General features: G+C 39.9%; 3 protein-coding genes and 1 non-coding gene across 5 annotated transcripts; 1 reads left to right on the top strand and 3 right to left on the bottom strand.

Moving 5' to 3' along the window:
• Window positions 1-104: 104 nt before the first annotated feature.
• On the bottom strand, window positions 105-8,843 carry tmem192 (transmembrane protein 192). The gene is made up of 6 exons (XM_028416991.1): window positions 8,702-8,843; window positions 8,075-8,230; window positions 7,524-7,785; window positions 7,262-7,384; window positions 2,067-2,172; window positions 105-1,359 (listed from the first exon to the last, which is right to left on the bottom strand). Exons 1-6 carry the CDS (start codon window positions 8,729-8,731, stop codon window positions 1,245-1,247), a joined length of 792 nt encoding a protein of 263 aa, XP_028272792.1. The 5' UTR covers window positions 8,732-8,843; the 3' UTR covers window positions 105-1,244.
• A 349-nt stretch (window positions 8,844-9,192) lies between these two features.
• On the top strand, window positions 9,193-9,263 carry trnag-gcc (transfer RNA glycine (anticodon GCC)). The gene has a single exon. It is a non-coding gene; the product is annotated as a tRNA-Gly (tRNA).
• A 1,517-nt stretch (window positions 9,264-10,780) lies between these two features.
• Window positions 10,781-14,746, bottom strand: plrg1 (pleiotropic regulator 1). 2 transcript variants are annotated; one of them, XM_028404467.1, is made up of 15 exons: window positions 14,681-14,746; window positions 14,279-14,385; window positions 13,973-14,112; window positions 13,812-13,865; window positions 13,617-13,710; window positions 13,430-13,502; window positions 13,219-13,317; window positions 12,999-13,091; window positions 12,738-12,887; window positions 12,535-12,636; window positions 12,029-12,131; window positions 11,814-11,922; window positions 11,426-11,565; window positions 11,152-11,345; window positions 10,781-11,060 (listed from the first exon to the last, which is right to left on the bottom strand). In XM_028404467.1, the coding sequence occupies exons 2-15, from the start codon at window positions 14,323-14,325 to the stop codon at window positions 11,001-11,003; spliced, it is 1,458 nt and encodes a 485-aa protein (XP_028260268.1). In that variant the 5' UTR covers window positions 14,326-14,385; window positions 14,681-14,746; the 3' UTR covers window positions 10,781-11,000. The 2 variants fall into 2 exon arrangements, with proteins under 2 accessions (XP_028260268.1, XP_028260260.1); XM_028404459.1 differs by having other exon boundaries at window positions 14,583-14,724.
• A 1,832-nt stretch (window positions 14,747-16,578) lies between these two features.
• On the bottom strand, window positions 16,579-19,575 carry fgg (fibrinogen gamma chain). The gene is made up of 9 exons (XM_028417354.1): window positions 19,423-19,575; window positions 19,279-19,329; window positions 19,012-19,198; window positions 18,800-18,884; window positions 18,214-18,344; window positions 17,810-17,943; window positions 17,371-17,555; window positions 16,950-17,227; window positions 16,579-16,842 (listed from the first exon to the last, which is right to left on the bottom strand). The coding sequence occupies exons 1-9, from the start codon at window positions 19,477-19,479 to the stop codon at window positions 16,658-16,660; spliced, it is 1,293 nt and encodes a 430-aa protein (XP_028273155.1). The 5' UTR covers window positions 19,480-19,575; the 3' UTR covers window positions 16,579-16,657.
• Between the last annotated feature and the right edge of the window lie 3,030 nt (window positions 19,576-22,605).

Here is a 22,605-nt window from a genome sequence, read left to right as displayed (position 1 = left end):
GGGAGCGAGGAGCTGAGACATAGATCTTTATGTACAATCTAGAAGCTACAAACCAAAGAGCAGAAAACATATTCAAAGCATTCGTACAAAGTGTTTATAATGTATGCACTTCAAATGTTTATTCATTTTAAACTTTTTAATAAAAAAAAACTTATAATTGTACTGTTGTAAGATTGTGTTTTTGAGGTAAAAAATAAATGTGATACATTTGAGGATCACAATCAATGATTTTCTTTTAAAGTCAGACATCATTTAAATATTATGATCTTATAGTTAGAACGGTTAGCTAAAAGCTACAGATCAAACAGAGATGCTGATACCTCATGGGACTACTAGGTGAACACACACGGGAGAGGAGTCGTAAAATGCTGAGCTCCCTGTGGAGTTACGGATGCCAGAGCATAAAGGAATCACAATAGGGAACAAACAACAAGGGCTCAAATGACGATCTCAATATTTCGTCAGCACAGATTCCCGTGACTGCTGAAATTCAACACAGAAAAGGTGAGGCGGGAAAAGACATTTACACCGGCTAATGTTGGCACTCCAGTGTTTCTATTGTTGGGGCTCTTTTAGTTCTTACAATGCCATTATACAACACAAAACAGTAGCCACTTGGGTTTCACTCAAGTATTGTGTCAACTCTGATCCTGTAAAAAGTTTTAATGAATTGAACGAAAGCATAAGAATATTAAAGATTTATTGGTCTCTGAATCACAGGCTTGAACACTGAAAACATAGAAAAAACTGCCACGAAAAAAAGGACACACACACACAGACAGATAAAATAGCACTTAAACACTTTACAGCATTGTTTAACCTCTCTCTTGTTTGACCTGATAAAGATAACCTCTCTTTCCAACCACTGTTCTGCTTCTTTCACAGTAACAAAAGCGGAAGCATACACGGGTCACTGGTGGTCGTAACACAGTGGAAAAAAAAACCCTCACCTCTGATCTGTGACCCACGACTCCTCCTCTCCGCCTCCCACTTTAACTATCTTCCACTTTCAGTTCACCTCCTCCTGCGTTATCTGTCCATCTCAGGTGAGGATGCCTCACAGAGGAGCTCAGCCTGTGTGTACAGGTGTGTTAGCTTACTTTAGTCTTTTATCCAGTGTTTCCAACAGCTTCAGTCCACAGATCCTCTCTCAGAGCATTAAGGTGATCTCCATCACTCCAGAGTGCTAGAGGGTATCATTGAAGGGTCGTGCTAAGGAGAAGGAGGAGGAGGCCGGACTGTGGTTAATGCTGAGCGGTGAGGTTGAGCAGCCTCTTGCTCAGTAAGGTGTTGTGCTGTTTCAGATACTCGATCAGGTCAGCTTGCTTCTCCACCACTTCCTCCAGACTAGAGCCTCCTCTGTGACACAAATAGCAGAAAAACACACATCATCAATGACTTGTATGCTGACTGTTGAACTGGTATGTTAAAGCCACTTATGTAACATTGTTAGCATCATCTTTGTCTGTTCATGCCTCTTTCCTCACTGTATGGCAATCTATATTACTGTTAAGGTTAAAGTCTTTGTCCATGTCCATGTAAAAGGGTTTGCCGATGTCCAGACGTCTTTTAACAAAATCTGATTATTCAGCACCACATCTTTGCAGAGGTTATTGTGACTGTCACAGTCGAACCCACATGAAGCGCTGTGCTGCACACCAAATCCAGGGCTTAACATAAGGCAAAACAAATGTACTTTTGTCCTGCTTAACTGACAATTAAAGAAACATTTTTAATTTGTGTTTAATAATAATTTAGAGCCATTCATGGAGCCAAAGACACTAGTTTTAGTTTTTGTGTTGTTACTGAGATTTGTTTAAATATACTATATAGCCAGCCTTTATTTATCTCAATAAGGCACCATTTTGCCTTCAAACATAGCTCTCCATTACATAAATATGCCTATAGTGTAGGTATAGTACAGTGATTGATATTTTTTAGTTTAAAGTACATGACACCCTCAGCTCCACATTGTAATAGACACAGCAAGGAGTTTTGCTGCATATTTTGTGAGGATTCCTAAAATGCTGGGTACATGATACTACAGGAATCGTGTGTGTGTGTACCTGAATCCGGTCTCTGTTGGTAGGCTTGTGATACTGTAGGTGTGTGTAAGCTCTTCTTGGCTCACATCTGGTGCTGCCCGCTCTTTGTTGAACTGCATCACCTTGACTAGAAAAACAAACTTTGATTATCCAATCCAAGCACATAAAATCCACACAGACATGATATTAAGTAGTGAGAGCATTTTGCCTATGTTAATCAATCAGGTGAGAAACCTCACACATTTGTTTTTTTTTATTGTTTTCCGTCCCTCTCCCTCTCCTAAACACACACTAGCTGTTATATCCTGCACTTACTCCTTATGGGCTGCCATATCCTGCACTCAAGCCTCTAATTCTAACACCCTAAACATACACCTTTACACATTGGGTGGGGTTAGCAGCAAGGTGTGGGTGTGGTGGCTACAGTAGCAGAAAGAAGAGTCACAGACAAAAATATAGGTTGGAGCTGTTTGAATAGAGATAAGGTCGTGGTGTGTGTGAGGAAGGGCAGAGGGAGGAGATAGTTGAGTATTGATAAGACTTGAGGGTCATTAGCCAAAGGAAATTGTCAGGGAGGTTCTAAAGAGCACTATCTTTACTTTGCTACAGTGCAACATCTCAGCATCCACACTCGCACACAATCCCAAGAAATACTACAGATTCCTGCATAATGAGGCCCTAAATCTATGTGTGTGTGTGTGTAAATAAAGCAATAGAAAGCAAGCGTGTGTGTGTGAGAGAGAGAGAGAGACATTCTTGAGAAGCAGAGAAATGAAGCGGAGGGGGGAAGAGAAGAGAGGGTAAAAGGACAAAGAGTGCCACAAAATTCTGGATATACAACACAAACATGATCTTACATGTTATGCATAGTGTTGTCTCTGCAAGTATTTCACTTTGTAAATTCAAACTCATAAATGAAGCTTCATCAAATCATATTTAAGATTAGACTTATTTCAAAGCAATTTAGATTAAATACCCGATTGTTAGTTACTAGCAGGGACACTGACTTTTAAGAGTTTTAGGATATTGATTAAGTTTAAGTGCGTTTATTGTACATTTAATGAATCTGATACATTGATATAGTTACTGCAGTAACAGTTCATGTGGTATTTTATAAGGTCTGTGTTACAATATGTAATATGTAAACATGTCATGGTTGTGTTTTATCATTTTAATGGAGAACCCCTATTGAAAACATTCAGGTATTCTTCCTGTGGATTGGGAAAGATGTAATCACATTATTCTCTAAGCCTTATATAATATTATATAATGCATATACAAAAACAATCGTTGGAGTTCAGCATATCGTATCAGAGGTAGGTAGACACTAGATGGTTGGACGTTTGGTTGGAGGGAGCAGTTTAAATGAAGTGACACATTTCACACGTGCCTGTTAGAGACTCTCACACAGCTGGACAGACAGACTCGCTCAGACCTGGTCTGAGAAGCTTCAATCACCCGTCCGCAAGTGCACATTTCCAGGTGATAAGAGTGAAGCTGCAGAGGTGCTAACAGCTAACGGTAGCACACATAGAGCTCAGAGACTATGCACTGCCTGGAGTGAAATCAAAGAACTGAGAGGAAATGGATCTCTGCATGCTGCATTGACTGATGGTCAAATTTAAATAGACAAACAAGAGGAGAGGAGCAGTGTTAACAACATTGAGATGCAGTGTGTGCCATCAAACGCTTGTTTTTAAAAGGAGTACGCAAGTCTGCCAGCTACTGGAAAACCAATCTTGCTCATGAATCTGTGTAATGTGAGACAGATCAAATACTAAGGAGAAGCTTGAGTCTTACTCAATTACAAGCAGAGCTCAACAATAGGCAAAACAGTCTCAAAATCTGGAGACATAGACTTAAAATCAGAATGTTTATATAGTTTGTGCCTGAAAATGCATTTATGACAACTGTGGTATGTTTGTTTAGCTCAGTTTTAGACAGGCGACTGTAATGGTTGTACGTGTATGAAGCAAATAGACATGAAGTCACTGCTATTTGCAGCCACGTTGGTCTGTGAAGACAAGCTTTCTAAAAGTCCAATTTATCACATAGGCTTAAAAAAAACAAAGCTGATAGAATAACTGATGATAAGGTGTGCGTTTTTTTCTTGCTGCAATAAGTTAAAAAAAAGTTCTCCCGCTCTCTCTTGTTATAATAACACAGCAGGGACTTTAAATGCAATCATTCTAGTGACCCTACCATTTGAATTCTGTTATTGGCAAAATATGTCATTGAATGAGCATTCACACATTTATGTATCATATCTGTGATGACAACATTCCTCACACACACCTGTGAGGTTTGCAATAAATAAATTACTGTTAATTATGAACAATATTATCAAAATGAGTCCTGTTTTTTATTTCGTGTATGCCTTATAGTAGTTGTGTGACCTGATGAGTATACACTAGCATCACTGTGTGTGTGTGTGTGAGCCCTGTACTCAGCAGTTCTTACACTTACATGTACTGGCCAGGCAGAAGAGAGAGAGAGATGTAGTAACCCTCTCAGTTAACCCTTTGAAGGCCATGGCATGGCTTTGAAGTGCATGAAGGTCTATAGAGGTGAGTGTATTCATGTTAAAATGAGAGAGGCAGAAACATACAGAAAACCTCAAAGACACACACACTGCCACAGACACATACACACACTCACAATCAGCACGCACTTCAAAGAGCAGTTGAACGAGGCCTTCCTGTATGGACTTCATAGCTGCAGGCATTATAAACTCTCCCTCTGTGTCTGCTCTAAAAAAAACACAGTTCATTTAGGTTTTTTTTGTGCCTTCACTGATGTCACCTCGACTCTGTATTGATCAGTACGTTTGTGTGTTTGTGCTAGGTTTGCACCGCAAAGCACTCCTCCGTTTGTGTCATGCCTGACCGCACTGATCTGAGGAGGAATGCGACCGGCAAATGGAGATTCCCCCCCCGCATGTACTGGATCACCAGCACTGTAAACACAGGGACAATGTGAGTGTGTGTCTCCCTTGGCAGAGGGGGCCGAGGGCTACCCTTTGGCTAGGTTAAATCCTAATGCCTCTTATCTCCTCTCCTTGGCTTGCTGGTATCTGCGCCTCAAATCTGTGCCCTTCAGCTGCCAAACACACCTTTAATATGGATTTCCTTTCAATACATATTCTTCAATATCAATATCCTTAGATGTAACAGTAGTTTTCCTTTACGCACTCAGAAGCAGTGTGTAAGCATCCAACAAACACCGCATAACAGCAATGAGTACATTTGGGAAAAAAATAAATAAACATGGAGTACATGGCATCTGTATTCCAATTTACTAGTATCCTATAAAAATATAACCTTTAAGATACACTAATACAACAATTATTGGCAATTTACAAAAAACACACACTGCCATGTACCTGTCACTTAAAAGTGTATAACAATCATCCAACGTTCATCTCGGAATAACTTTGTTATTTCTAATAAGTAAATTGTCAACAATTAGCAAAAAGAAGAACTATTATTGCTCTGCGTCTCTCCGACTCCCTCAACTCATGACTGATCTCCTGTTAAGATGCATTAGACATTTTAAAAAAGTCTCTGATTTCCTAATTTAGTTTTCCAATCTCTTTCTCATCAGATGAGAAATGTAGCAGATGAAGTGATGTTCACAGTGATAAGGATCTAAATCTGCAGATTTACAACAGAAATAAATCAGTCAGCATTTGTTCTGCCAAACCCATCCCAACACAGCTCTGAGTTCTAATTTGGCTGATTATTAATTTGGGTGATATATACAACCACAGAAGTGTCACCTGTTGCATATGTGGAGAGCACATTCAGGTGAATTAAAAATGTCCTCACGTGTTAGTATTTTTATGCACGTCATGAGCATTTTATGATGCTGTGTCATGCTTCACACACTCATTTAACTCTTACTTAAGTGATTCAAGTCCATTTCAGATAATAAATTAGTTTTTAATTCTTATTACAAATTCTAACTTCTACTATTCAATCCAAGCCTTGGACGACTTGTGAGAACAAACTTTCTGTTCTAAATGAATTAATGACTTTTTAACAAAGCAATAAAGTCACTGGATTATAATGTTGGAAGTTAAACCTAACCAATTTGTTCTTGAGCTCCAAAGCATAGAGAAAACAGACAATGGATACATAGATAGGCTTAAGTGTCTTCCACCAAAGTTTGCATGGTGTGTGTATCAGAAGCAAAGATTCTGCAGATCAGCAAAGAGAGGCAAAGAGGAGGGTGGAAAAGAGCTGAATGGTTGATTGTCATGCTGTCGAGTCTGAAAAGGGCAGGGCAGGTATTGTGATGCAAATGCTCCAAAACAGAGCATGGGGGGTAGTGAGCATGGGTTTTTGTGTGTAATGTAATCTACAAGGCGTGTCTCTTCTATAAGACAGCTGATATTACAGCTACCATACACAGGACAATAGAGTTAAGTATCATAGTGCAACACTGAAATGAAAACACACCACTCTAACTACAACTACTAACTACTACAACTATAAAATGAAGCAGGGAAACTAATTATCTCATAACCCTCAACCTGACTGAAAGACTGTGAATGGACAGAAATGACAATCATCAGTCATGCCCATCTGTGTAATGAACTGACAGATGAGGTCACTACTGTTCACAGACTTCATTAGCTATCTTTTGGCAAGCAAACCCAATACTTAAGAACTGGGTGTTGGACAAACTCCCTTTTAAATGCAGATATGTGTATCAATGCCTGAATAACACAATGAGACAAACGATGCACATAATAAAGCTGGACATGGACCCTCTTCTTATTCTTATCGGTAGCTTCTGTATTTGTGTTTCTGCTTTTAATATCCATGTTTGGTATTGCTGCTAAATTATGCAGGTTGAACAGATCCAGCCACTGTGAGCACAAATAGGTTCACAAGTTTATGTGTGACACGTTGTTTTTGTAACAGATGATACACGGAATTCCAAGACAATATCCTATACTCTATACTATAATTATACTTATGCAGAAGACGTCTTCCTGTAGATGCTGCTCTACAACGTTCTTCAATCAGCATTATAAAAACAGCATTGTAAGTGTCTTACGTTTGTGTGTTGTTTTTTTAGCCTGTATGTACAAAATGTGTACATGTGTTTAACCTTCTCTAATACTGTAAAACTGTGATTACAGCATCACTGTCTACAACCATAAACCACACAGAGGCCTATTCAACATTAAAGGTTGGAGATCAGTTTACCTGTGTAATACAGCAGACATGACAGTGCCACCATCAGCTCCAACCCCAGCACACTGAGCAGTATGTAGATGTGTATATCCTGTGGTAATCTTGCAGCCAGAAGAGCCAGCAGCAGAACATTTCCTGTTTACACACAGAAATACAAAAAAAGAGCATTGATAATGAAGCATTACTGCCACCTTGTGGAGATCTCAGACTTCTACATGAACAGCAAGTGAAGGTATACAGTAGTGTGTTTACAATGTGTGGTGTGCTGTTGTACCTCCAGAATGTGTGATGAGAGGCAGGTGTTTAAGTCCTTGTGTCTCTCGGTAGAATAGCAGGTATCCTCTGCTTCGGGCCCGATTGTGGTGGTGCTGCACGCAGCCAGTGAACAACACCACCAGCATCCATAAAACCACCTTCCCAAACACAATGACGCTGTCGCCTTGCACATGACCCAAAATCCTCACGCATACATCCTCTTGGCCAAATTTCAACACACACAGCACTGACACACATATTGACAACACAACATAAACAATCTTTAGGGGAGATGTGAGAGGAGAAAGTGAAAGAGAGAAAACAGAGAAAACATACTGTGAGACCATAAGAAATCAAAGTAAAACAAGCAAGAATGACGGTCTGCAATCTTAAACCACTGAGTGGCCTGATTTAAAATTAAATGCCAGAGATCAACTGATGAGCTTTTACATCCAGCTATTCTTTCTTAAAGTAATTTAGCATCTTGGAACATTTTAACATACATTTAACACAAATACTGTCAATAGGGAAAAGTGTTACAATGCAATGTGTGTGTGTGTAGCCTCATACATGCAGTAGTGACAGCAGGGTGGCATGACAGGGTGTTGGTACAGTTTGAAACTCTCTCCTGATGGCAGAGTGGAGAACGTCAGCAGAGATCAGCGGTCCGTCCACTAAAGAGTCTTCCTCCGTGCTCCGTGTCATATCTACAGAGGGGCCTGCCTGCTAAAAAACGAAAATAAAATAGAAATCACAAACAAACCAGGCGGGAAGTCTTAAAAATATTTCATCATCTCTCCTGTAACATCCAGAATGACTAAATTCTCATAAAAAACAAATGTATTCATACAGTAAATAACTAGCACCAAAGAGGTGCCTGCGAGCTGGTCTGTATACATTATATCAGTTGGTGACCGAAAGTAATGTGTTGTTTTTAATCCACAGCCCGCATAACAAACGTACAGACTGGAACTGGGCATGAAACAACCGAGAATCCAAAACATAACTGAGCAGAAATGTAAATGAACATCTAATATTTATCTAAGATTACTTGTAAAAGACAACAACCACCGTGAGTCATAACTGGCGTGACATCTTGGTGTTCATAGATGACAGCACTGACTAGCTAGCTCCCTGGCTAACTGTACGGAAAAAGCTCCTCGTCCAAGTCGCATAACGTTACTGACAGGTACATACTGCATAAAGCCACGGTCCCTTTGAATCCATTTGTGTCGTTGGTCAGCGTTTTTAAGAAGAAAATGCAACAACAACAACCATGGTCTTAAATCGTAGCTGGCAGATAATAAACTTCCGGTCCACCCGTGTTATTCGTTGATCTTTGGTTCCCAGCTTAATAGTTCCGCTATTAACAATATAATGCCAGGTTTTACGGAAGGTATAAAATTACACAATACTCTGTGTAAATATATAATAATATATATAAACTATTATTATATTATATTATATTATATTATATTATATTATATTATATTATATTATATTATATTATATTAGCTCAAAAGAGCCAGAGCCCCTCCCTCCATCCTGTGCACCTTCTACAGAAGGGCTGTTGAGAGCATCCTGTCCAGCTGGAGGATGGAGCAGGGACAGCTTCATCTTCATCCACCAGGCTGTCAGGAAGCTGAACTCTCTACAAAAGAAACCACTATACAAACAGGAGTTTTTGTGCATTGGTGGTTCAGTGGTAGAATTCTCGCCTGCCACGCGGGAGGCCCGGGTTCGATTCCCGGCCAATGCAAGGCATTTTGTTGGGCCGCAGTGGTTCAGTGGTATATAGCAGGGTTGTCCAGTAACCGGAAGGTTGGTGGTTCGATCCCAACTCCTCCCTAGTCACTGTTGTGTGTCCTTGGGCAAGACACTGCATAGCCTCCAATGTACTCACTGGTGTATGGCGCTGTTTGCTGGGCTGCCTTAAGCAATTTCCCCATTGTGGGACTAATAAAGGTTTCAAATTTTTGTCTCAATAACAGTATGCCACCAGGGGGCGTGCCAGGCTGGTACACAAATTACAAGAACTCCACATGTAATTTTTCTGTTATAGATGGTTGGTGCCACTGTAGGTTGTTATTAACATGCATTGTTGTTTTCCTGACAACTTTGATTCAGATCCTGCACATACTGATGACATCAGAACTTAAGTGACGGTAAATAACATCATTTTTACTGTATGAGATGACCTCTGGTAAGACCAACAGAAAAATAGGAAGGCAGGACATAAGATGGAAGAAAAGGTGGGTTCTGGTCCTGCAGGAAGCAGGCGCAATGAAGCATCCCCTCACTGCTGCAAACAAGCACTGTAACCAAGCAACAGATGTAACCTCAACTGTGTACATGAGTAAAAAAGAAACATAGCTATGGAGTCTCTCTTTATCTGGATGTCAGCCACACTGTTAAAAACAGAGGGGAGACTTGATTGGAAATATAGTTAAAACCGCATCTCATATCATGCTGTGCTACCAGTGGGATGATCAGGCTTCTTGTGAAAGAAATAAACAATCAATTCAATATATTGAAGGAGGGTTACAGGGAATCTGTAACGATGCGCAAGTACAGGAAGACTCACAATCATTGAGAAAAGTAATTGGTGGTTATAGACACTGGAGCTGTGTTTCAGGATGGCTGCAGGAGCGGAGGAGGCTGTAGTGATTTATCCCTTCAGGACACAAGCTTACCAGGCCTCCCACTCCTGCAAGAAAGAGCTTAACTATGCTGACACAAGGGAGGTCATTACAGTGCTGGTCAGGTTGACCAACAGCTGGGAGACCAGTGATTGGCTGGGACTCATAACTGCAGGAGCTGTGAGTGGAGTTCAGGTGCAGCCCTTTTGTCATCTTTCTCAGAAGGGCAGAGGAGGATGAAAAGCAGTTTGACGTGTTATCATGTTTAATGCCGATCACCTCCTCACAGTTAAAGAACCTCAGAAGGTGGTGGTCAGTCAGCTAGAGCCAAAAAAAAACTCACCTGAAGAAACCCTTTCAGTACCTTGGTAAGTACATTTCCAAGAGTTTAAATCGAGGCAACTGGACTCAAGGATTGTTTTTTGAAGACGTTTCGCCACTCCAAGTGCCAAGTGGCTTCTTCAGTTCTGAAGAAGCTGAAGCAGAAATTGGGGGAGTGGTGAAACGTCTTCAAAAAACAATCCTAGAGTCCAGTTGCCTCGATTTAAACTCTTGGAAATGACTATGACCTGGATGAATGACAGCATCCACAGATATACTTGGTAAGTACAGAGACTCATCTTTACTGCACTGAATGGATGGCTTGTGAAAAATGTGTTCTTTATTAAAATGGACAAAAATAAACTTCATATTCAAGACTGACAGATCTGTTAACACAAAATACCTTTCTGCTGCAGGGTTCAACTAGAGATAGATGTGGAAGAAAAAAGGCTGACTGGATGCATCTCCAACAGAGGTTGGAAAAAAACAAATTCAAACTTGTTACTGTCACAAAAAATTGATAAAAAAAAAAAATCTTAGAATCTTTTTCTCTTGAGGATTTCTGGTTTCCAGTTGACTGGATGGCTTTCTTCAGTCTGTGAGAAAACAAAAACATATTTTTGTTAATACTGTCTGCAGATTAACAAAAAAAAACAAAGCAATTTTAAACATCATAGAGACACTTACTGCTGTGTCGTCCTCCTTGTAAACTTTAATGGTCTTGTCAGCCTCTGCTGTGATCAGTCGACTTTGTGAATTGTCAAACACGCAGGCAAAGATCCCCGACTCACTGTCCAGAGAACCAGGCTGCACAGCTGCATGAATCCGCTGGAAGTTGTAGCCTGTCCTCCAGTCCCACATGTGTATGGTCCCATTGTCAGCTGCAGAGTGAGAAACATGTACAATCAACTGTATCAACAACAGGCACTAAAAATGCTGAAGTATTGTTGCTTGTATTTACCTCCAGACACCAAAACACCATCAGAGTTAACAGCCAGAGTGTTGATGATGGCGTTGTGACCAGAGAGGTTTTGGATGAAGTTTCCATCTGGGAACATCCACTGTTTGATGTTATCAGCAGAACCAGAGGCAAACGTGTATCTGAGAAACGGAACGAGAGCAACGTCTTAGTGGAACAGCATCCGATATATGACTGACAGCATTCGATTGCCTCTGTTCCTATTAACTGGCACTTTTAACTAATGAACATATTTGTCATTATTAATTAAACCTCTAATTATTTCATTACTCTAGAGTGCAAAACTTGATTGTTTTGTAAATCATCCCTACACAATTAAATACTAAAAGAAGAAGAACACGAACATGCGACTCCGCACACGCCTACTCACTGTCTGGGATGCAGAACCAGAGTTCGGACAGACTTCTTGTGGTTTGTCAGAGTTGCTCTGGTTTTCCCAGCAATCAGATCCCATAGTCTGATGGTTGAATCATGGCTGCCTGTGAAAATCAGGGATGCATATTGATGAGACCCTAAATAGGTATCCTTTTTAATGAAGGATTATTCTTAAAATTATGTTTGACACTTAAAAATATTATTGTTTACCAGTGATGATTTGTGGTTCTGCTGCCTGACATCTCACTGTGGCCACAGTGTTGGTGTGACCAGTTAGTGTGTGCACATTAGCTTTTGTTCTGACGTCCCACACCTGAATGGACACAAAGGAAATCCAGTTAGTCCAACTACTGAACTCAGCAAAGACTTAGTGGACAAATGCTTCCTCAATACAGGCGATAATTCATATTTTTTTGAACGGAACAGGAATGATTTGTGCTATTTGAGCTGGGCTTCACATCAATTGTTGGTTAGACCAATCGTTCAATGGCATTCAAAGCAATGCTTCAGCTGCAGCAATCTAACTCAGACTTCCTTCAGGAAATGCATTTCTAGTTTCAAGTTGTTTGCTCCACACATATTCCTGTAGTGGGAATCTGCATATAAAAGTAAAGCTTCCTCAGCAATGTACTGTAGGTGTGCCTTCTGCCTTAACCTAACATTAATGTATGTAGACAGTGTCTGTACTTACAACAAAGGACAGAAACAGATCTTACCCTTGCTGTGGCATCTCTGCTGCACGTCACAAGCACATCAATGGTTGGATGAAGATCAATATCATATACAGCACTGAGATGTCCGTGGTAGTGCCTGATTACCTAAAACAAAGTTTAAAACAAATACGTATCAGAAAATATAGATGTCTGTTTATATATACATCATTTCAATAACCTCCTGCTGCTCATTTTACATGGTGTACCTTGTTGTACTCCAGATCCCAACATTTGACTTGCTTGTCTTCTCCACAGGAGAAGAGGTAAGGGCTGCGGCTGCTTACTGCTACTCCACGCACTGTGCTGATGTGTCCAGTCAGAGAGAGTTTCAGTTTTCCACTAGCAAGGTCCCAGATCTGAGAAAACAAGTAATTATTTGAACAAAACTTTCAAGATAATGTAGCTACTAAAAAAAGTAATGTAATTTAACAAGTGTAAATCAAATTCTTCCCTTTAGCTTCACTCACCTTTATGGTTCTGTCAGCAGACCCTGTGACAAACCACTGATTCCCAGGCTCCACAGCAATGGATCTCACCCAACCAAGGTGACCGCTGATGACCTGTCGGATACAACATAGTAGAGTTAAAAATGATACAGGACACATGCAAGGCTTACTTAATATTATTCTGCCGCATAAATCTGGAAATGAACCAAGAAGCAGAAAAGTTCAAATGATTCATAGTTACCCGAAACAGTTTCCATGGTGGATGCCACTGGGGTTTGGGCATTGTTGGTGCTCTCCTCATGAGTGCAGAATTTCTGGTACCTCCTCCTTCCATGAGCGACTTAAATAAGCACAATACAAAATAATACGATAAGCCACACCTGTCTGCTTCATGGGATGTTAGAAAAACAAGTTATCAGTGTTAATTAATCTATGGATATGATGAGGCTTACCACAGTCCTGTCTGCTCCTGGTGGGTGCCGCAGGATGTCACTAACGCTGGCTGCTATGCGGCTAGCCTCCTGCCTAAAAATACACATCATAGGTTTACATGAGAAATGTTGTCATTTGCTCAATTTTGTGTCTATTTACCAAATTACAACTAACATTTAGAGCAAGTTGGGGAAAAAAAAGGTTTACCTAGCTTGTGAGGGTGGTAGAGCCACTGTCATTGAGTGTATTCCTGCTTCACTGGGATTCCTATGCAGCTTTGTGTCCGCAGTCAGTGCCACTCCTGACGAATTGAAATTATAAATATAAACAGAGTCAGCTACTTATCATTGAAAGGATTTTAAACAGTTACATTGTAAGCACAGCTGAGTTAACCGTATTTACCAGGTGCAGAAGGGTATGCATGTGTTCCAGTAATCAAGTACTCCGGGTCATCACCTAGAGGGGATTATACAGACAAACACCTGACATGGAGCCCTTTTATAGCCCTACAATTTGTTCAAATAAACTGCAAGGCATAATTCAATTCTATTTTAACTCCTTACCTGGCTGTGTGTAGCTCTGGAGGCCTTGCATGCTTCCTGAAAGCTGTAAGACTCGGTCTCTGTTTCCTTCTTTTAGGACAGGTATGTGTAAGACTGGACTGTAATCTGCCTTCAGTTTCACACCCATCTTCAGTTTGTGACTACAAAAACACAAAACAGTGAAGTCTTTCACGTTCAAAATCCAAAACAACAGGCTCAATTAAAACTAAAACATATTGCAGGTAAAGACGAATATGTAAGTTCATGTTCATGAAGCAAAATATGTAACAAAAGTTAGTACCCGATCTGCTTTAAGCATCTGTTTACCTTTCATCATCAAGTGCAATGGACTTAGCATGGTCAGACACAAACATATCATGAGTCCTTTTAAGGGATCTGAAGACCAGAGTGTGGACCGAGTGCTTCTGGACATCCTGTAAGGAAGTGCAACACAAAAAGTGTACAGTATTTAGAGAACAAAAGGACGACAACGTTTAACAGTCAACCTATTTTAGTTATGAAAGAAAACGTGAACTCGTTCCAGCAATTAGCCGTACCCGACTGTGAGGACGTTATTGCGCACCCACGTAGCAGAAAAAGAATCAAATTATGTGTTCAAATGTTGTCTTACCTCAGTCATTGTTGTGATCAATATACTAACGTTATACAGTTGCTTAAGAAGTTGTGTATTTTTAATCACTAAAAAAGCCTGGTCACACTCGAGAGTACCTCAAACGTATTAACTCGTCCACCGCTCTTCTAACGGACTTCCGGATGCCCCCGGAAGTAAATTACACCAACAACAACCAGCGCCACCTTCCGGACAGGAAGTATAAGTTCGGTTAAAAAAAACACTCATGATCAAATTTCTTGAGAGGTTGGAACTGCAAATATAAACACTTAAAAAAACAAAAGGAACACTATAATAACAAATCCTAGATATCAATCAATGAAATGTTCCAGTTTGAAATCTTGTTGAGAACAAAATAACATAAAATGATCAATGCAAATCAAATTTATTATCCCATGGAGGTCTAGATACTCAAAATGTGAGAGGAGAGAGAAAGAGAGGCAAATGCACACACCACCAACACAGATAAGTACATTTATGTTATTATTATGAGAGCTCAGATAAGTAATAAGTATTTTCTAATTGTTGAGGTTTCTCAATAACTTTATATTTTCTTTTTCTTTTTACAGAAAATCCAGAAGGGCTTCAAAAGATAAGTATACATTTGTTTCTATAAAATGTACCCTGATCAATAATTCTTATTTGTCTACATTTTGATGATGTTATTAACATTTCTGCTCCTTTATCTTTTAAGTAGAAGACCGGTGCTCTATGGAGAGCATCCTGACCTACTGGATCACTGTTCACCAGCTGCACAGTGGCTGCAGAGGGTTATAAACACGGCCCAGAAGATCGTCTACTCTGCCTTTCTGTAATAAATTTGTTATCAGAAAAAGTTAAAAAGTGTGTTTGCTCAGTTACATGATCATGGTAGATATAGTACAATAGCATTTTACCAGCTAATTATGATCATTTTTAGTGATTAGTTATTACAAAAACACCAGGCACTATAGAGAGCATGCTAACCTACCTCATTGGTGTATGGTTCCCCAGCTACACAGTGAAAAGGAGTTTTTATCTAACAGCCATAACATGCTAAATGCAAAGTTTGTATTATTATATATATTATAATTCTCTGGGATTTGTTTTTAATGTGTATATTTGCCAGGAGCACAGGGCAAAGTTTTGTTCCTATGTCCTTGTACCAGACCTTGTTGCACAATAGTGTGCTTTGATGAATGGTTATCTAATCCAACAGCAATCCCTGTTGGTGTGTGGGTTGCATGTTGTGGGATAAACAAAAAACAGACAAAAAACTTTTTTTTTTCACATCATTAACTTATTATTCTCTATTAATCCTTCACTGCCCGGATAGGTCTATGGCACCAATGCTGCCCATTAAGGATTAGAAAAGGTTGTGGTTTTGATTAAAAGAGTCTTGTTGACATAAGTGGTAAAGCTTTGTTGTTTTAGTCACCTTAAAATTTCCTACCCTGGTTGTTCTGGTGAGGACAGACTCCCAAAATGCCAAGTGGAATTTGACACTGAGAGCAAGACAGCATGATGATGCACCAGGACAAGTACAACCAGTACACAGCAAAGTAAATACACTGTGTAAATGTGGAGCTGAATGAACAAGACAACAGTTATGTTCCAATACCTGTTGCAATAACATTTGTATTAAACCAGCAAAGAAAACATATGATTCAATCTTTAAATATAACTCAAAGGAAGCCTATGAATGCATTCGTAATATGCCTTATGAAACATTGTTGTTTTCCCAAAAAGATAGAGTAAAATATAATAATTAAACTGAATGATCAGAAAGCCTTGATAGCTGTTGGCACTGCATTACCATTATACATCCATAAGAAAAATGACAAAGACAAAACATTTTTTTTCAAGTGTTTATTTCAGGGCTTTTGTCTTGCAGTGTATTATTATGACAAAAGAAACAGACGTGATGAAAAAAGGGAAACATGATCTACAGTGTCCTGCAAGGTCAGGCCACTCACACAAACAAACGTCACAGAAGGGCACAACCATAATTCAGACATTAGACATTACATGGAGGCATTTTTTATTTGATTCAATGTGGTTTCAGAGCTTTTTATGAGTGAACATCACCAACATGTTTAAGCATCTCCAAGTCCGCCAAACTGTTTTACTCCAGCCTGCTGTCCACCTGCTGTGATGCGGCTGAGGGGGATGAGCTTCATGGTGGTCTCTTTCAATGAGTACCAGCGGCTGTGCCATGTGACCCAGATGATGCCATTGTCGTAGCCGAATTCACCTGCATCCTTTTCACTGTACCTGCCACCTGTAAGCAAATAACACAGGCAGTTCAGACCTCAAATATGGATTCATAAAACATAACTATAGCATTATTCTGAGCTGCATGAGCTGATTTTAGCCATGTGGTCTCACCCTGGTAGTATTTTCCATTCAAATGTGCAGCATGACATCTGTTCATCCACCAGCCGGAGCCGTCCTGCTGGGCGCAGTTACCCTCATACTTGTCATTGTCCTTGTCAAAAGTACTGAACTGTATGCCGTTGTGGGATGTGTAAAACTTGTCACTTGGGTCATCACCAAAGTCAAAGCCATCAAAAGCATCTCCTGCATCCCCACCAAGGTAGTAACCATAGGTCAGACGGTACATGTCAACCTCCGGCCCGAGTCTGAACATGGTGTAGTCAGCATACCTGCAAAAAGGAGAGTGCAGGATGTGATACCTTTGCTGCGACTTTTTAAACGTAACCTCATCACCAAAGAGTCATGTTTACCTTGTCAGCAAGTTTCTCTGCCCTCTTGTTATCTCTTATCGTGTGTCTGTGTGTGTATGTACCTTTTGTTGCCGTCCCAGTCGACCAGCTCTATCCTGAGCACAGTCGGCATGGTGGTGCTGACACTCAGCAGGTGGATCTTCTCGTTTCCAAGCCAGAACTCTGTAGTATCATCTGGAGAGAGGTAACCGAAACCTTCCTTGTACTGGACCCAGTCCTTGTGGAAGTCCACGCTGCCGTCACGTCTCTGTGGACATGAATAAGAAAGTGAGAAGGTAAATGCATACTCATTTAAAAACAGATGCATTTCCTTCTGTTTTTATGCATATAATAGTGATTCATTTAGAGCTATTAAGTGAAATGGAGAGCCTAGAAGGATATTTTAATAACAGTGGGGAAAGCCTTACAGATCAACACAACATGTTATACTTCAGTTTCAAACTAATACATATATTGTTGCAAAAAGTAGAAAATTCCCTTTGTAATTTAAATGATACATACTCTTTGTATGACTGTGAAGCCACGTCCAAAGCTGTCAATCTCACAATAAACCAGGAACTGCTCTGTGGCCTTTGCTGGTCTCACATAGTACAGACCGCTGGTGGTGGCACCTTTGTTTGCAATATCCTGGCAATCTAAAAAAAAAACATCACAATAAACATTGCTGTTTTTATCTCCAGAATCTTTTCACAATGTCTGGCCTCAGATATGCATTATGTAATTATGTCCATTTGAAATTCAGGACAACACATCTTGAATAAATGTTTAATCTGCACTGATGCAGCATATTGATTTTTGTCTCTAACTAAACAGTGAACAAGGACAAATGCTGTTTAGATGATGTGAGGATTGAGAAACTTCTTGTGAAATAGGAATGGCCTGGGGGTCACAGTATTTTTTTTTACCTGACCCTGTAGTGGGTTGGATCTCAACAGTGTCTTTGCAGGGCTCTGTGCATTTCTGCTGGAGCTGCATGGAGAGCTGTTTCAAATCTACCATTCGTCTCTCATTGGACGTCAATAAATTCTGAAGTTCGCTGAACAGAAAGAAACAGATATGAGTCGTATGACAAACAATTCGTGTCTCATTCATGTATCATACACACATATACACACCAGAGCTGACCATTAAACTCAAACATCATTTGAAATAAGTGGATCAATTATCTAAAGTACCAGGGTTACCAGGGGAAAGATGTGTGGGTGTAAAGTCACTCCATGATTATGTGTTCAGTTGTAGGCGTAGGTGTGTGTGTGTGTGTGTTTGGGTGAGGAGGTTGACGTTGGGCATTGACCTAAGGGTGAAGGCAGCACCGGCAGTATAAAAAAAAGACAAAAAAACAAAAAGGTGACTTATTTTCTTCCTCCTGTGTAAGTGACATGAATGGGAATATTGTAGTAGGTCAAATAAAGTCAAAGACAATTTTAGTGTAAATATGCATTGTTATTTTAGAAGATGGGTATGAAGTTATTATTCTGAGTGCCAACTTACAATATTTGCTGTTCCTGCGCAATGATAGTCTTTTCAAACCGAAGGACGTCATCCAGCATACTTGACGATTTCTTGAAATAAGAGTCTACAATGAAAGGTCAGGTTTATATTATTTTCAATGTTTAAATATACATCAAGCCAATACAGGGTATTTTACTAATAGAAAGAAATTCAATTAAGATGATTTTATGGTGCCAAATAAAGTGTGTTACCTGACTGGGAACTCTTCTGAGCTGCTGTGGCTGAATCTTTCATGTAAACAATTGTTTCTTCTGCACCTTGAGTCAAATTAGCAATGGTTTCCAGGTCCCATTGCATCTTGTCTAAATCACTGTTCACATTTGGGAAGTACTTCAGCAAGTAGTCAGCCACTCCACATGTAGTAGGACAATACTTTCCCTAGAAACAGACAAACTATCTGTGATAGTGTTTTCATAATTCACTGAGCAAAAATCAAACATTTGTGACTGTGTACTTACAAAGCCGTCATTTGGGCTGCATGCTGCGGCGACGCTATCTCCTCTGGGTTGCTGAAAAAGACCAAATGATTGAAATGTTTACGATCATGAAAAACGAGTCAACAAAAAACTGAAAAATAAAAAAAACTGATCTGAGTGTCTTACAGCTGACGAGAAGGAGAAAAGTAGCAGAAGTGCAGTAGCAAGAAAAGGTGAAGCCATGTCGCCCTGACACCACCAGCCGTGGTTTGGTCTTCTTGTTGAGTGAAGAGCTGCTCAGTTCGGAGGGATATTTATCTGAACAAGGTCCTTAGTTCAGAGCTTGATAAGGGGTTCATAGGCAAACATCCCACTCACTTTGTTGTGACAAACCTGTGACTCAGATGTCCAGATTTGGTTGGGTCATTTCCCAGATTTGACGGGGTCTGGTGAAGTTCAGTTGTAGTATGGCTGTTGTGAGGTACATCGCAGTGTGGCAATGATCACAGAGCAAGTTTGGAAGAATAATGACTCAGCGCTGTATCTAGTATTTGCTGACTTATTTTCCAGTCAAGAGTTGGGACAGTGATGTTCATTCACCAGTCCTATTATTTATTTGATGAAACATGAAGACAGATCACAGCATGAGTCATTATTTGAAGATAATTTCACTATACATAATGTTATCAATATTGAAGGGTGGCAGTGGCGGGCAGTGGCGGGTAGAGAGGATCATCCAACCCCGCTCCTCTCTAGTCGTTGTGTGTCCATTGCCTCCAGTGCACTCACTGGTGTATAAATACTGTATGTATGAATGTATAACGGGTGGTTGGAGAGAAGCACATAGGAGCTGTGGCTACATGCAGAAAAAAGCACTATATAAGACCAATGTATTAAACACAGTGAAATTAGATCAATAATATGGCCTTTTTTGAAAATTAAATGTATAATTATCATTTTGAAGTATTAAGCTTTGGATGATGAAAACGGATTAAGGTCACAAAATAAGTTTGTGAGTAGTCTCTCTGCAAACCATAGACTATATATACAGAAAGACAATGTTGTCCTTCCTCTATTGTACAAAAGTAGGGTCAAAATATCTCACTCACAGGTGCCACCATGTTTAAAATAGATGCCGTATTAGAAAGTCCACACAGTAGAGGTAAAGCCACATTGTCGTCATTCAAATACTCACCCACTTCCACATCGAGCAGCACATCCATCTCTCGACTTTTTACATAGCTTGGCTGCTCTGTTGGCTTCAGCCCATGAAGTTACTTCAATAACTAATTAATAAGAAACATAAAAATAAGCACTTGCAAACAGATTAGCATGATAAAAACTAGCTAAAAGCATTAAACCATCATTTATTAGAGTACTTTGGTGCCGAGTACTGCAGCCAGCCACCAGAGGACATGATTTAGCTGCACTTCTAGAAAGCAGTCATGTCATACATCTAAATTCACAGTCAATGGAGGCACTTTTTATGTTGTTTTTGTGCTGACAAATGTGTCCTATCTATTTCATATCTATTTGTACTTATTTGTAATGGTTCGGCACAAATATAAGTACAATTAAATACATAGACTATATTCTATCATAATTTTGAGTTACCAGCTAAATGTAAGTATGTTATCCCTTTTTCTCTCTCGTGTAAATGTACTGCATTTTTTTTAAGACTCCTGTTACAATTGAACGAAAGTTTTGACCATGTTTGTTGGATGAATAATTTGATTATTCCCAGGCCTGGAAGCAGTAAGGGCAGTCTTTTTTTGACTGCTTTAAAAGATTGGCTGCACTGCTGTCTAAACACCACCAGTGGGAGTGGAACCACAGCAAACGAGGAAGAAACACTCACTCACAACCTGTGATACAACAAGCAAAAAACAAAACAAAAACACACCAAACTCTTTAAGAAGTCTAATCTGTGTTGTTTCAACTATATGTCTACTAAACAGACTCCTTATGTCATGATGTATTGCACACATGTTCATGTTAAGTGCATATATGGGTGTTGAAGATGGGGCCTGGGTCCCCCCTGTGTGTGTTATGTCAGAGTAAAACAGTGAATTAAGATTTTCTGGCTGTGAGGTCAGTAATCTGTCAGTAACATTGAATAATTACTATTGTGCTTGGATTGTTAGCTGAAAGGGTCTCTGAGCACAGGTGCAGCTGAATTGTAGTTGACTGAAAAAAAGGGAAAAATACATTATTATTATTTTGTTAATCCTTTAAATATGTCAGAAAATGAAACATTGTTTCAGGTTGTTTTTGCCCTTTAGATGAAAGTTTAGTCCCACTCTGGATTATCTGGAATGATCTCATTAGGAATGTTTAGTTAATCTGCATAGTAGGTGGGTTCTGTAATGTTGTGTAGTGTTTCTCACGCTGCAAGACGGTGTGTTCAAAACACAGAGTTCACCTGCTTTGTTTGTGAGCCAACTTAAATCGAACTGGAGTACAGCACCATTACCATCAGGTTTGGTGTTTGAAGTGAAAAACTTGAACAAATGAATTTCTTTTTTAAATATATAAGAACAAGATTTTCTTTAGTTTTTGCTGAAATCGAATACCAGGTTATGATAAAATCCCAGCATACATTCAAAAACAAGCCATTTTACAAGGCTACCACAGTTTTTGCATCATGATCTTCACACAAAATCTGTGATATCAAAAAGGAACACTGTGAAACTTTCACATATATGAATGTCCCACACCAGGTACATTTCTCTGGGTTTTAACTCTGGTGCCTGTGGAGACAGTGATGTGTTATATCAACATCTGTGAACCTAAAAAGGTGAAGATTCTTATCTTAAGAACTTAAAAAAAAGCTATAACAATGACTCCTGTGGTCAACAGACCCTACACTCAGCACTTTGAGAAATATTCTGGATATCAGTTCAATGCACTGCACTGGTTGCCTTGCACATTTCGACATTTGTGTTTATGTATATGTATGACATTTGCGTGACATGTATGTTCCACTGCAACTGACAAACAGCACCACCGTCACCCACTCTTATACCCCATTTAAACTGGGGGGAACAATGTGGCTTAAGCAGGATTCGGCCGCATCCTGATCAATCCAGATGTGTTTTTTTTGAACACCTCAAATCCGGCTGTATCCAGTTTGATTTCAATCTGGCTAGATCCACCCACGAGAGGTGGATCTAGCCGGATTGGCTCAAATGTGGCTCAGGTGTGAACGCAAATGTGGCTCGCTAGCGACATGCTACTTCCGGTTAGTGACATGCTACTTCCGGTTCACGGGGCGTGACACGGGACAAAAAACCGCACGACGCATGCGCACTGAACGGCCTGAACGGCCTGTATATTAGGAGGCGCCACCTAGTGGTTTGGAGGACAGCA

The sequence above is a fragment of the Parambassis ranga genome, chromosome 1 (genome assembly GCF_900634625.1).
Source record: "Parambassis ranga chromosome 1, fParRan2.1, whole genome shotgun sequence".
Lineage (NCBI taxonomy): Eukaryota > Metazoa > Chordata > Actinopteri > Ambassidae > Parambassis > Parambassis ranga.
The sequence above is the reverse complement of the archived record's forward strand: the minus strand, read 5'-3'. Positions and strand labels throughout refer to the sequence as shown.